Below are 15,845 nucleotides of genomic sequence, written 5' to 3'. Positions count from 1 at the left end.
CTCAGATATCGATCATCAGTTTAAAAGCATCAATCAATTTATCAGATATTAATCACCAGTTTAAAAGAAATCAATTAATTTGTCTAATATCGATCATCAGTTTACCAGACATCAATCAATTTGTCAGATATTGTATATCAGTTTATCAGATATCAATCAATTTGTCAGATATCGTATATCAGTTTACCAGACATCAATCAATCAGTCAGATATTGATCAATCATTTCATCAGATAACAATCATATTTTTAGTTAAATTGTAGTTTTTATTGTTAGTTATATATGATAGTTACAAACTATTCATCAGATTTCAATCAATAATTTATCATAAATCGAGCAATTGATAAGATAATTTTTAATTTTATTAATATCAGTTATCAAACAATCAAATATGTAAAAAATTTCAATCATGGACAAGCATCAATCAAAACAATGACAAATATAAATTAATTATCAAATAATAATGTCTTATCAGTTTTCAATCGACGGTTTATCGTGAGGATGTTCAAATTATGTACCAGCATTATATTAATGACGATCAATAAAAATATTACAATTACTGGTTAAAATTTTTTGATGAAAATCTACTATAAAAATATTTTCAATTCAATAAGAGTCCACCAGGAGAGTTTTAAGGCAAGACGATAATTATTTTTTCTCCAATACTTTGAGGAGAAGGCAAGAATTTGTTTATTTTACTCATAAAAATAGCTACGATACAATTAACACTATTGAAATTGTACCAGTATTGTGTTGCGAGTATTACTGTAGTGATTGATCTACCAAACATTATCTAAGACAATGTGCTTTCGGCAAGTATAAAGATACCTTTGAATGGATTAAATTTTTATACAAAATATGGTGGATAATTTTTGATGAAAAATTAGAATAAATTTAGACTTTAAAAAAAAATCTACAGTGAAATAGAACATCCCAGTGGTATTGTGAATGTATCGATGATGAAATATCGCTGATGAAATCATTCATTGCAGCTCCTGCGATGTGATGATTGTCATGTCACATATCGCTGACAATTAAATTGGCTTTATCTCAAATAAAACGAATCCTTGCAGGGAGTGCGACTTGTGATGTCATCTCTGGTCACATCTGAAATGGCTTTATCTTACTTTGAATGAAATCAATCTGTCCAGCGATAATTTCGATGATGAATGTGTGCCTCATGATGAAGACACGTCTCTATGAAAACTGAATTGGCTTTATCTTACATTAAATTAAATCTATCCTAGAGATTGTGATGATGTCAATATGTGACTTATCGTGATGAAGACCCAGTTGAAATGTCTCTATCTTACTTTTGATGAAATCAATCTGTCCAGCGATGATTTCGACAAGACACATCTCTGTTATAATTGAATTGGATTTATCTTACTTTTGATTAAATCAATTCTTTCAATGAGTTCAATAATATCAATATGTGACTTATCGTGATGAAGATACATCACTTGTCACAACTGAAATGGCTATATCTTACATTTAATGAAATCAATCTGTCCAGCGATGATTTCGATGATGAATGCGACGTCTCGCGATGAAGACACATCTTTGCAATAAATGAATTGGCTTTATCTTACTTTAAATGAAATCGTTCCTTCCAGGGAGTGCGATGATGTGGATGATGAATGTGACGTCACATCACTGTGGACTGTGAGGGTTGATGGCGCGATGTGGCGATGTAGCGATGGGGAATGGTCAGTGATCACCTCGCAGCAGCTCCATGAGGAGGTTGAAGCTTGGCGCTTCACCGTCCTTGGATTTGTTTGAGGGGTTGAGCATTTCTTTGCCGACCTATCGAAAAGAGCATTTAATATATTTTATCTGATTCATTTTACAAATAAGTTAAGCAAGATCAAAATTGAAAATAATAGCTAGATGCTGTCAACGTCCAATTCTATTGATGAAAATTTGCATCAACAATCGGATATAATTGGTAAAATTAACTTTACTAACTATGTACAGTTGTAAATAAATACATATATCATTAAGGCGATGCACTACGTAGTAATTTAAAATCATGTGTTTTTGGTTTGAAAATTTGGTCGCCTAGAAATGTTTCAGATGCTTTAATTAAATAATGCGAGTAGAATACATCTTGGTCTTTGAAATAATCGAGTATTTTTAAGATAAGTCTTTTTATAAGCTCAGAAAAAAATAATGTATAGGCCTATGAAAATTGCTTTAAAGTTCAAAATCTCCTACTTACGAACCCATTTTTGGTTATGGTTTTATTGTATAATGTGTCAAATTAAGTTATTTATAAAATGATCGAAAACCATTTAAATATTTGTGCCTGAACATCAACAAAATAAAATAAAAGGCACTTTTTGGCCATGTTTTTTTCTTGCATAAATCAAAACAGGTGGGTGGTGTGAAGCGGGAATTTAAGCCTTATCGCCATCTACGTAAGGTGTGTTATTGATAGCGGCTCGATCAAAATATTACACGACGTAGTGCATCACCTTAAGTCATTAGTTTTAAGTCAGTTCTTAGTCGTAAGGCACTAGCTATATTTAAGCCAGTTACATAAATTTTATTATATTTTTATATACACAAATATTTGTTCAGCGCCCTTGAGGTGATTTTCCCAAAAATGACGCTATACAAAGTAGATTATTATTAATAATTTGAAGACACTAGGGCCTTGGATAGGCGCAGAATATTTGCTATATCATACCTGGCAAGTTCTCTGCAGCTCTGGTATCCTGAGCAGCAGTTCCCCGAACTTGGCGGGGGTGTCAGGATAGTGTGCCAGCGTGTACGCTTGCAGCGCCTGCAGAGCCTTCTCCTGGGACGCGCGCACCTTCTCTGGCTCGCGCAACTCTGACGTATCTACAACATGTGACAAATCACAGCTATATATAATGCAGCCTCTAGCAAAGATCCACTAACTAATCTCGAAGGATATTCTAAGGCAGATTATTCCTTTCTTCTGTAGGAATATGCAAGTTTTCGATACTGATGTTGTATACTGAAAAACTCATTGCGGAGTCTGTTATCGTCGCTGCTGAAATCACAAGACCAGCGTGGCCATCACCTCTCGAAATGTCAAAACTAGCATTCATAATCTCACTCATAACTGCTGTAGCTGTCATGTTTTTTACTATTACATATTATTATTTATTGAGCAGGCAGTGATCTATATACCTATATTATCCATATAATATGGGTATATAAAAACACATGCGTATTGCAACGTTGTATCAAAATTTCAAAGCCATCGGTGAAGAATTTTTGAGATTTAAGATTTTGAACAAACAAACATTTACATTTTTATAGTTAGATATATGTAAAAAAAACAACAACAAAAAAATTCGTTTTCGCACAATTCATTACCAAAAAAACTTGTGCATCTCCAGTGCGATAAGTATAAGAATGTATTATCTGTTCTACGGGTTTAAATATATAAGGTTTTCCAATAAGAGTTGTTATTTTGATATTCAATCGTAAAAGATCAATGGTTTCGTTGCTTGTGTGGCACGTAGCGCCGTCTTGTTGGAAGTAAACGTTGTCCAGATCAATGCCATCCAAAATTATTCCGGCTATAAAAAATCATTAATCATCTCTCGATAGCGCAATCCATTCACCGTAACTGTTGCTCCAGCCTCATTTTCGAAAAAGTAAGGTCCAATTGACTCCGCCGGACCATAAACCGCACCAAGCAGTCACACGTTGAGGATAGATAGGCTTTTCAACAATAACTCTTGGGTTTTCAGAGTCCCAGATGCGACAATTTTGCTTGTTGACGAAGCCACCGAGGTGGAAATGGGCCTCATCACTCAAGATGATTTGCATTTGATTCACTCGAGTGAATTTTAATAATTTCAATGCGTTGTTGAAGCGTGTATCGTTCCATTTCTATTAATGGCGTAGTTTCTACTTGTCAAATGTCAAAAAATGACAGCTTCAAAAGTGACATCTGTCTGTAAATATGTTTGTATGTTTCCAGGCGGTTGCCGTTTTATTTTTTCTTTGCTTAAAAGTAAATCTATATAAATATAAATAAAAATGTTTGTTCAAAATCATAAATCTCTGAAAGTTCTTTACAGATTATTTTGAAATTTTGACACAATGTTGCAATTGATTACGCGTGTGTTTTTATACAGCTAAAATATAATTTTTTAAAAAAAACAGCTCCATCTGTTGGACATAAAAGCAACACGCGCTATTGCTTCTCCATCTGCACAGACAGACTGAAACACAGCTATAGGTAATGCGGTGATGCTAGTTGAAAATAAATAAATTATTAATATTTTTCTAAAATGCCAAAAGAATAATTTATAATTTTTTTTTATATTTAGCATAAAAGGTATTATATTCAGGTGTTCCAAACAGTTTTTCGTGACATAATAATTGAGATAGTGATGTTTCTTCAGACAAATTGAATTATTTCTCATTCATTCAGAGAAAATTAGAAAAAAACTTTTTTGGACGCGAGGTCTACTATTCAAAGAACTACCAAGTATTCTCCCGTTGAAGGAAGGACATGTGTTTAGATTGTAAAAAAAAATATACTCAAAAATAATGGAGCTTTCCAAATATGGAGTCCTTACTTCGCAAAGGATATAAATCTGTTAGAGAGAGTACAGAGACAAAATACCAAGAGCTCTGAAAGATCTACGATACGAAGATAGACTCAAGGAACTAAGATTACCAACCTTACAAGAAACAAGAGAAAGGGGTGACTTGATCGAGACTTTCAAAATTTTATCTGGACATTACAGTTGCCCTAGCATCCAAGAAATCTTCACTACTAATAAAAATATAAATCTCCGTGGACACTCAAAAAAAATTACCAAAACGCCTTTTGCATCTAATCCTAGAAAACACTTCCTTGCAAATAGAGTAGTGGATGCTTGGAACAAACTCCCTCAAAATGTCATCGATGCAACAAATATAAATCAATTCAAAGCTCTTTTGGATTCACATTTGGAGAGAAGAAAGGACTTAATTCAAACTTAAAACAACTCAATTACTGTCAAACTTGTTGTGAAATCAGATATGAGCGCATCAGCAGAATGCTGCTTGCTCATTACATAATAATAATAAAAATATCTTGCTGCATCAATTTAAAAATGTCTATATGAAGAAAGAACAAGCACCTATGTGGAATGATTGCAAAAAATATATAATAATAGATATATACATGTAAAGAGCCGAGTTCATAAATGAGTGGTACATTTGTATTTCATCTGTACCTATATTGTGTGTACCTGAGGTCAGCAGCACAATGACCTTCATGGCCACGTACTCGTAGCGGTCCACCTTCAGCCGGCGCAGGTGGTCCGTGAAGTGCAGCATGCGCTCGATGCACGGTGTCAGGCCCATCCTGCCAACACGGATCAACACGTGGATTAGTCAAACAAGTCATGTATCAGGTTTCATATATAAGGTAATGCTTTTATGGCAGGCAGGAAACTCAGATACGGAATGCTGTCCATTACAATAGAACCCAGTTAATTCGAACGCCGATAATTTAAAAAGACATCCGTGAAATTCAAAATAACTCAATTCGTGCGTATATATATACATTATTTCATTTTCTGAATTTGACAGACGTAGAGGTAAAGCACCGTAAAATTTCCATTAACGCGGTTATAAATCGCCATAAATCGTATTATTATTTCATAACGTCCGTTCTTCCGTGTGGAATACAGAGCAAGTCGTGGCGTCAACCCTGACAGTAGTTGTTCGGTATAAACAATTTATATTGTTCCAAGAGGTATGGGCTGTAAATGTAATAGTTCATGATTTTAAAAGCTATTACTAGAAGAGTCCCATTTCTCCTAGATTGTAGACTTTCGTAGTGCGTTTCGGAGAGCAAATCTATGTGATGCATAAATAGTGGGTATTCTTCACCATGCGTTCTCATATAAAGATATCTTAGAAATAATTTGTTCTAATAATTCTATGTATTTTTGCTGGTATGGGGCCCAGACAGCAGAAGCGTATTCTAATTTAGATCGTATAAGGCAGTTGAACATCGATGTCATTGCTTCGGGCTTTGAGAATTGTTTGCTTATTCTTATCACAAATCCAAGAAGTTTATAACAAGATGATACCAATCCCACTATATGATCTGAAAAAGTAAGTTTGGGATCAAATGTAACCCTGAATACATGTGTATTTTTAAATTTGCTTTGAATAAAACATCCGAATTTGAAGGGCTGGCCGCGACGGTAATCGGAAGCAAAATTTCGATTAACACGAAAATATATATCATATTTTTTACAAAATTACCGGCTGGGATGGTAAGAGGTTGCGAAACTTCGATTTCCACAAAAAATATGTCAAATTTACTTTGAATATACGGTACCATGATAACTCAACACAGTGACAATTCAACACACTTTTAAAAAGTGATATAAAGTCATTAGAAACGATGAATTTTTTTTTTTAACCTAACCTACATAATCCAATTAATAAAGTTTTTGTTTCATCACTTTCCATGACTTTACATAACTTTTTAAAGATGTGATGAATTATCATTGTAATGATTTATCCGGTTACCGAATATACATATGTATTTTGGTTGTGAAATATCAATTTCCTTGAAATATGTATCATTTTTGACCACTTTACTTCCAATACCTGTATTTTTGAAGAGCTTACTGCGAGAGTAGTCAGCCAAGAAAGGCACTGAAATATGCTGTATGTTTACGAATTTCTTTATTTCAAGGAGCGACTGTGACGGTATAAGGAAGTTGAGTCCATTTTTTTTATTTTTTTGTTATCAATGTTCGCATTCAAACTTAAATACTGGTATTTTTTTTTTTTTTTAAGTTTGTTTTCATAATTAAATTAATTCTCAAAGTTTAAATTTTATTATGCCCGCCAAAACGAGCGGAATCCGAGCGGTAAGAGGCGGGTGTGGGTGTGACGTCATTCGAACTGTGAAAACCACGTCGCTTAAGCATTTTGTATGGAAAAAATTTTAATTCGTCAACAAGGAATTCCAGTAATTTTTTTACCGATGTTAACCGTCTATTAGAATTGTTGTTATTAAAAAAAAAAGAAAATTGATTAAGATTTCATAGTTAAATTAATATTTTGAGTTAGAATATTTGCTTTTCCCGCCCGGTATGGTATTCCCGTCGATATTTGTTGAGGTGCCCCGCGCGAATTCAGGATCACCGCGCAGAAAAGTAAAGACCAAAAGTAAAATAACGGTTTACAGCCCAGTTCACTGTGAGACTTTTCTGGGCGGCCGGCGGCCTGAAGTGTATCACGTGTTATGTGACATGTATAATAATAAAAACTTCGAAGTTATGCAATAAACAACATATTATTATAAAGCACTATACGAATATGTATCTTTAGAAATCCATTTCATATAATAATAACAACAAATACGTACATATATTTAACATACCCAAATAAACGTTTGGCCTATACACCTCTCTCATCTAAACCGACCATCTCTCATGTAATAGAAAGAGATGCACCATAGGTGATCCGTTGAACGTACAAGTCACGACACATGTGACGTCAGAATTCTTTCGACCAATCGTGGAGCGTATACAGTCTATTGCTATTGAATGCTTTTTCAAGAACGTTTAACTAATTCTAAGAATAATAATATAGAAATATATTTATATTTTTAGAATCGATATTTTTTGATCTACATGAACATATTTTTTATAAGTCAAAATATTTTTCACTCAACTTCCTTACTATGCCAAGACATTTCGATTTATACAGAAATGTCATATTTTTACAAATCTCCTATAAATATGTGAATTTAAAAGGGCCGGCCGGCCGGCCTGACAATAATCACTTGCGAAAATTCGATTTACACAAGAATTTTACTACTAATTGAAAGGATTGAATTTGAAGGGGCGGCTGCGGAACTCGACTTTTTGGCAATATTTTATCTTCTATCTGGTTTTCAATGTCCCGTGGATTTCAAATTAACGGGGTTCTACCATAGTAACTCTGTATGGGTAGAAGGATTAATGGATCGGGGATGATAGTAATAATAATCAGGTGTAGGGACTGACTTGCTACTCTGCTGCAGCGTGATGCCCCGACTGCCCCCGCTGACCCTGACCTCTCCGGGCGTGCTGACCCCCCGGTAGCAGCAGGACAGCATGAGTAGCTCACACCAGCTGTTGATGAGCAGGCAGATCTGGTCGTCGATCTGGAAACAATCAAACAATGAGCCTTGTTAATAGAAACACCTAACAACTCACAGTTGTATCGCTCAGGGAGTGGAAACACGAGCTGCAATAGCCATCCCATGTTAACTACCGTGCTCAGGGCTGAGTGACCTGGGGAACATTGTCACGCACGGCGCCTATGAGAAACAGCGTCGCATCTCAGAGTATTTAGATCTTGGGGGTCTGCATGGGACGAAAATTGGACCATTCAAAAACTAGGGGCCTTTGGGGTACCTAGGAGAGCTGAGGCCACCTCCGTGGACTCTTCATTCGTGGGGCCCGCAGGGAGAAACCAAAAGGAAGAACCATGGAGAGGAGAGCTGAGGCCGCCTCTATGAACTCTTCCCTTGTGGTGCCTTTAGGGAACCAGGGAGTGGACTCTTCGGTTGCGAGTGTTTCAGGGAACCAAGAGGGAGAGGAGAGAAGAGGCCTTTTCCCTAGTGCGGCCTTCAGGGAACCAAAAGGAGTGGAGAAGATAGCTGAAGCCTCTTCGGTGGACTCTTTCTTCTTGGGGCCTTCAGGGAACTAAATGGGGAGTGGAGAGGGCAGATGAGGCCAACTTGGTGGACCTTTCCCTCTCGAGGGCTTCAAGGAAATAAGGGAGAGTGGAGAGGAGTGCTGAGGCCACCTCTGTGGACTATTCCTTCGTGGAACCTTCAGGAAACCAATGTGGAGTGAAAGTTTTTTAATACACTCCATTAATTTAGTGCCGTTTGTTTTGTGTATTTCCAGAGTTTTATTGCCAAGATTATGCAAGATACAACAGAATCTGAACTCCATTACAAAGTAGGTAGTGATAGGTTGGTTGGTCACTTACAGAGATGTTCTTGAACAGCGGTAGGCTCTTGCACCACTTGACTATCTTGTAGAGGCGGTGGTCAGCGATGTTGCACAGGTTGGCTAGGAAGTCGGGGCTGCTGTCCGGGGGCAGGCGCGCGCCCCGCAGCAGGGGGTTGTCCAGCGAGGGGGGGGTGGAAGGGGGCGGGGCACTGCCCGAGGGTGGCTGCCCCTTGTTGATGCGGCTCAGTTCGCTCTCGTTGTACTGCCAGAGGTGCTCGACATCCATTATTTCCTGGAAGACAAATCAGATTTTATTATTTAAGGGGATCCAATTCATTAAATTTGAACAAACAGCGCTTAGTAATTACTTCAGTACTTATGTGTGGTAACTAGCGCAGATCTGTGAAAAATCACAGGATAGTCTGAATTATTGACAAATCAGTTCCAATTTTGAAAATGACAATTAAAATAATTTTCTGTTGTGAATATCATATTATAGGTAGGTAGGTATCTACTTCATCGCTTGTCCGAATTCTTCACAAAACAAATAATTTTCCAATTTTGAAAATGACAATTAAAATAATTTTCTGTTGTGAATATCATATTATAGGTAGGTAGGTATCTACTTCATCGCTTGTCCGAATTCTTCACAAAACAAATAATTTTCCAATTTTGAAAATGACAATTAAAATAATTTTCTGTTGTGAATATCATATTATAGGTAGGTAGGTATCTACTTCATCGCTTGTCCGAATTCTTCACAAAACAAATAATTTTCCAATTTTGAAAATGACAATTAAAATAATTTTTGTTGTGAATATCATACTATAGGTAGGTAGGTATCTACTTCATCGCTTGTCCGAATTCTTCAAAAAACAAATAATTTTCCAATTTTGAAAATGACTTTTAAATTCATAGCAAATTTGAGTTCATTGAACCAGATTCCATTCACACAGGACGTATATACAAGCGTGTATCATTCCATTTTTATTAATGGCGTAGTTCCTACTTGTCAAATGTCAAAAAATTACAGCTTCAAAAGTAACATCTACCGAAATAGCGGGCTATTCAAAATAACACCTCTTATTGGAAAACCCTGTACATTAAAACATTACTAAAAATATTTTTCCCCCCCTAGAAAATTTTCTGTGGGCGCCCATGTATCAGGTTATAATTGGCTATATTTGCTTCAAAGCCACTACCGCTCATTTAGCGATGAAAAGATTAGTCATACAGGCTGACATGAAGAACTAGCCCTATATCTAGGATAGGCCTATTGTAATCTGTTTGTAACCTGTGATGTGAGGAAGAGAGGCGGGAGACAAATGTATTTACCTGCAACAGCTGCGGCACCCCCATTGGGTCATGGTGCATCATGTGACCCTGGCCCTGCTCCGACTTCTGCATGTGGCTGCCCATGGACGCCGAGTGCAGATCGTGGTGCGATCTGTACGATAGGTGGTTGGACGGCCCGTTCACCTGGAATAAGGTCAATTTCATTGGTATGTGGACTGAGTTGAAAGGATCTTTTTACTAAAGAAATTGAAAGTAATTTGGCAAACTTTAATGAACATTGGTTTTCATTCTAATGCACAACTAATACATAACGCGCTGCGAAGGTGTTTGTTTTCGGTGATGAAACACCAAATAAATTGAGAAAGCTTTTTATATTTTCCAGCGAGCACGCTCCACCCGATTTGATGTAGATCCATGGAAATTGGTATAGATTCACAGGAATTGACTTTTATTTACAGGAATTGACTTATATTCACAGGAATTGACATTGATTAATTGACATTCATGTTGGCTCACATGAATTGAGATAGAGCAACAGAATTGACGTAGTTTCACAGGGATTGACGTAGATTCACAAGAATTGACGTAAATCCACAGGAATTGACATAGATTCACAGGAATTACATATATTGAAACGAATTGATGTAGATTAATTTAAATTCATGTTGACTCACAGCAATTGAGGAAGACCAACAGGAATTGACATAGTTTCACAGGGATTGGCGTAGATTCACAAGAATTGATGTAGTTTCACAAGAATTGACGTAAATCCACAGCAATTGACATAGATTCACAGGAATTGATGTAGATTCATTGACATTGAGGGAGACTCACATGAATCGATGTAGATTCACAGGAATTGACATAGATTCTCAGGAATTGGTGTAGATTTATAGGGATTGATGCAGTTTCACAGGAATTGACATAGATTTCTTGAATTTGAGGTAGAACACCCAACTAGATGGCGACATAGTTCCCCTACCTATATGCTTTACAGACAGGGGCACTCATGTGAGATGAATGGATTCCCATATTTGATGATTATGTTTATAATATAACTCACGGAAGTGAGGCTGGTGGCGTGGCGCAGGGGCCCCGAGGGCAGGCCCGCGCCCAGCAGCGAGCTGGTGGAGGCCGCCCCACTCAGACTGTAGGAGCACTGGTAGGTGGAGCGACCACCTCTGGTACGGTCTTCTCGGATCGCTGGAAGGGATAAAATTATCAACAAGATATTACTGCAAAACCAAAAGCTTTGTTAAGTGACCAGTTCTAAATAGACAGGTACTTCACAACCTTCCTCTTTCTCGTATCCATCCTCTCCCCACTACTTTGGGCCTCTATATACTCCAATTGAGGATGCTATAGTCCCACTGTCTCCCAACAGTCTCAGAAATGTGAAACAAGAGGCCCTGAGGAAAATAATTCCCCTCAAGGTGTGTGTCATCACAGAGGTTCTTTTAAGGAAATGAAGGAAACGAGGTTCTGGGAAGGAAACAGGTAAGTGAGGTGGGTAGGAATTGAGTCAAGAGAGAGGAGAGAATGAACGGTGAAGGCGTCTTCCTGAACCGGCCTCTCCCAATCTGGCCTGGCCTGTCCAGAGAGCAGACATATCCGCCAAGACCTGGACAAACCTTACCCCATGAACCCTCTCAAGTCCCCCAACGTAGCCAATCACTTGGGTGACCTATGGCAGAGATGTTATCGAATGAATGATTCTCTGGGAGGCAGTACCCATAACAGCCTCACAAAATGATTTGTTGGGATTGGCGGTAAAAAAAGAGAGAAGAACTAATATTAGTATTGGTGGTAGGTACCTTCAAGCTTCATGCCGCAGTGCAGGCACTTGTCGAAGCGGCAGGCGGGGCACTTCTTACGTGTGGCCACAGTCACGGGGCAGTTGGCGCCGCGCAGGCACACGTAGTTCTTGCGATTCTGCACGGTGCGCTTGAAAAAACCCTTGCACGACTCGCACGAGAAGATGCCGTAGTGGAAGCCCGAGATCTTGTCGCCGCAGATGGGGCACGGACTGGAAGATACAATCAAATTAAATATGGTGGCAGTCAAAATGTAACAAGTTGCCACAACACGCTTGATGTACGAGATACATATCCACGGCAGTTGAAAATAATTTATAGGAAACGTCAGTAGCGTTATGATACACGCATTTGATTATTATTGTTGTGAATGGTTCTTGAAATATATAATGCCTTTGTACAACAAAACACTTATTATATTCTTATAACCCAGCGTGTAGGACAACCTGGAGGCCAATGTCCTCATTATTATGTTCTTAAAATCTCTGTTGCTACAAACCTAACTGCTGGCCCACAACGGTTCTGAACATGGAGGGACCAATCTACACACTAGTGACATCTCTTGGATAACTCCATAAACTCTATGAGCTGCTGCACTAGAGCCATCTATGCTACGTAGCTTGAACTATCACAATAATGATTAAGTTGCAGTTTCTGTTGTTGGTACAGAACTCTCTAACTAATCCACCACAAACTGGGCCAAGGAATCCAATTAGTGAAAGCGGTGGATTGTAGTGCATACATAACATTACAGGTAAAATTAAGTTTAAAGTTAAGGTGTTATGTTACATACGAGAAACAAACCGAAACACATGCGACAGTTACTAGAATACCCAGAGGACTAACGAAATGTCCCAAAACAACAATAATGAACCCTGACATGTAAAATGATCAGCTCAAGCAAGCTAGACTGCGCTATAGTAACTGAGTGCGTAAGAGCTAGATAACCCAACTCGTCAGTGTACAAATCTTGCCACTCGAGCTACGAATACGAAATATAGATGATTATTTTGTGCTTTTAACTTGTGAAAATCAGCAGATTATATAGTAGTTATCAAATAATCAAGCGGTGCAATACTGAGAGAGTTCTGTTCTTAGTTTTTTATATTTGTTGCTGCAAAATACAGTTCTAATTGGGAGAAGATTGCACCGATGATAGCGAACCTTTGATAGGAGAAGAATATACACACCTGTTGATGAGTTGCTGCCTGCTGACGCCCTGGTGGTCAGGGCTGCCACTGTCAGGCCCCTCCACACCCCCCTGCCTCACCACCCCGCTGTGTTCCGAGCGGAACAGCGCCGCATGGGAAGGCAGGTGGCGGCCCTGGAATACACACAATTCTCATTAGAATCTAATAATCATATTGCATTAAGTTCAACAAAACGATTTTGGAAGAACCATTCCTTCACCTGGGTAAAAAAATTTTTAGATTTATACGAGGGGGTACCCAAAAGAAACCGAACTGATGTTGCGGGGGGCTTAGTTTTTGTAGTACCTGGCTCTGCCGGTAGAACCATGTGCAGCTACTTTTGCCCAGTTCAATAGCGCGCGGCCGTGAAATATTAAAAATGGCCTTCAAGGATTATGCTAAGGGGAAAACTCAAATTAACCACAAAAATGTGTGGTTCTCAAATACAGAACAAACTCTAAATGTATGACTCCTCTTACATCGAAAAAACAAATCAGATTTGTTTTGATGTTTGATCTGACTTGATGAGCTTTTTTGGGGCAATGCGAATTTGGAGTCTCCCATTGGATCGTCGCTTTGTTTCAGGATCTTATCCATAGCACTATGTTCGTCGCCTGTGATGACTTTGGATAAAAGTTTGGGTCATTTGGAACTCTGTTCACGATAATCGAAAAACGACGGGCAAACAAAACAACAGTCACCAAAACTCCACACCAGCCGAAAGGACGACTTCTCCAGCGCAGTGCTTGGCATACTGACTGAGGAAAGGTAGCTGCGCACGGTTCAAACGGCTGAAGTCGGTACTACAAAAAACTAAGCCCCCCGCAACAGAGTTTGTTTTTTTTTAGTACCCCCCTCGTACATATTAACATTGAGGGTATGGCCTGGTGAAAAATGGTAAAATTAAATGTCGAGTCAACGAATAAACAATACTGCCTTAACTAACTAACTAACCATCACGCCGTTACCGCAGGGGTAGGCAGAAAGGACGGACCGCCAAACAACTAGGTCTTCATATGGTCAATTATTCTCTTGACATGGCCCGACTCATGTATCTGGTTCACTTGATCGTGCCTTGTCTTCCTCGGGAGTCCCCGAATTCTTCTAGCATTCACATTTGCGTCGTATATTCTTCTTACACTCCTTTCTTCGTTCATTCGCTCTACATTCCGAAACCATCTAAACGTTTGATTCTTAATCTTACTCATTACGCTTACATCAGCCTTGCATTCTTTGCGAATCTCCACATTTCGCACATGATCATACGTGGTGGTTTTACCACAGATATGCCTCAGGGATTTCATAAATCTTTTGAGGTGAATCAACTTTCTGTGTCACTTCAATACTTATCTTATAGCGGCTGGAGTATTGGAGATAGGCAGTATTATTTAATTCAAAATATAACCGAAGTCGGTTATCTAGTATTGCTTGTGCGTGATGTTTAGTGCTAGTATTATGAACTAAGTATACAGACATAGCGGAGATCGCTTCTTTATCAAAGTTCAATAGGTTATAATAGGTGAGGTTAGGATTAGGATAAGATAGGTTTGTTTAGGTTTAGAATAGGTGGTTAGGTTAGGTGTGTTCTTTTCCTTGGCTTTTCTTCAACTGAACGGGTGTGACTATAGCGTGCGTGTGTGTTACCTGCACGGGGGAGTGCGTGGGACTGAACTCGGAGCTGTAGGAGTAGCAGGACGAGTGGGAGGCGTCGCTGTTATTCCTGGAGAGGGAAGGCGTGTAGGGGGCGTGCCGCGTGGCCCCGGGACTCGCAGACGGACTGCTGTATACGCTGTAACAACAAAACAAATCATTCATTACTAGACTGTTGAAAAATTTCGCATTTGTGATAATGCATAATTCGTAATTTGTAAAGAACGCAAGATTATTTATTTTTATAAGTAATGTTATGATAATAAATGCCATTAAATTTAATTAATAAAATAATATACATATTTTGCCTCATTAAAAAAAATTTAACTAAAGGGCATATTTGCTACGAAAAAAAAATTGACAGCTATTTCGACATCCATTTATTGTGTTGAAATTGTTTAAATTTCATTATTTTTATAACAAATAGAAAAATTAAGTTTATCTTGTCCTCCGTCCTTCATGTTGAAACAAGGAAACTTCATCAGAGAGAAATTAATTTAGAAAGAAAAAGATCGATTAAAAATTAAAAAGGAGGATTTTCATGGTACTTATACATTAGCAAACCGAAACGCGGGCAGAGGCACGAATTACGGGAAAGGAACGAAACATCTGTAGGCGGCGTTTTGCGCCATTGGCGGTTGATTCATTCCTTTCCATAAATTGAGGTTCAGCTCTGCAGTTCGGCTCGCGTATGTATCCGGGCCCTTAGATATGTTCAATATATGTAAGTTGAGATACAGAAATAATGAACGTTTTCGTATTTTACATGCAATTTTCTGGTATTTTAAAATAAGAAAGTAATATGTATTACACATTCAAATATTTATTTATGTTTGGCTTTGACAAACCTTAATACGATTTCCTTCCCGATAGCCTCAAAACGGAGTATCGAATAAGAATCTCCTTCCCAATAGATTCAAAACGGAGTATCGAATAAGAATC

General features: G+C 38.1%; 1 protein-coding gene across 1 annotated transcript in view; it reads right to left on the bottom strand.

Annotated features, from left to right (window-relative positions):
* Nucleotides 1–500: 500 nt before the first annotated feature.
* Nucleotides 501–15,845, bottom strand: part of Hr39 (Nuclear hormone receptor FTZ-F1 beta) — a 30,793-nt gene continuing 15,448 nt past the window's right edge. Inside the window, exons 9-18 of the mRNA XM_089643409.1 lie at nt 14,898–15,042; nt 13,254–13,387; nt 12,064–12,275; nt 11,313–11,452; nt 10,289–10,432; nt 8,991–9,245; nt 8,015–8,154; nt 5,228–5,343; nt 2,692–2,846; nt 501–1,805 (exon numbers count right to left, since the gene is read on the bottom strand). Of these exons, the coding sequence (XP_089499535.1) occupies nt 1,710–1,805; nt 2,692–2,846; nt 5,228–5,343; nt 8,015–8,154; nt 8,991–9,245; nt 10,289–10,432; nt 11,313–11,452; nt 12,064–12,275; nt 13,254–13,387; nt 14,898–15,042 (1,537 nt within the window). The 3' untranslated portion in view covers nt 501–1,709. The remainder of the gene's footprint in view (nt 1,806–2,691; nt 2,847–5,227; nt 5,344–8,014; nt 8,155–8,990; nt 9,246–10,288; nt 10,433–11,312; nt 11,453–12,063; nt 12,276–13,253; nt 13,388–14,897; nt 15,043–15,845) is intronic.

Source organism: Hesperophylax consimilis, chromosome 19 (assembly GCF_061612785.1).
Source record: "Hesperophylax consimilis isolate HC1 chromosome 19, BYU_Hcon_1.0, whole genome shotgun sequence".
In the NCBI taxonomy this organism is placed as follows: Eukaryota; Metazoa; Arthropoda; class Insecta; order Trichoptera; family Limnephilidae; genus Hesperophylax; species Hesperophylax consimilis.
The sequence above is the reverse complement of the archived record's forward strand: the minus strand, read 5'-3'. Positions and strand labels throughout refer to the sequence as shown.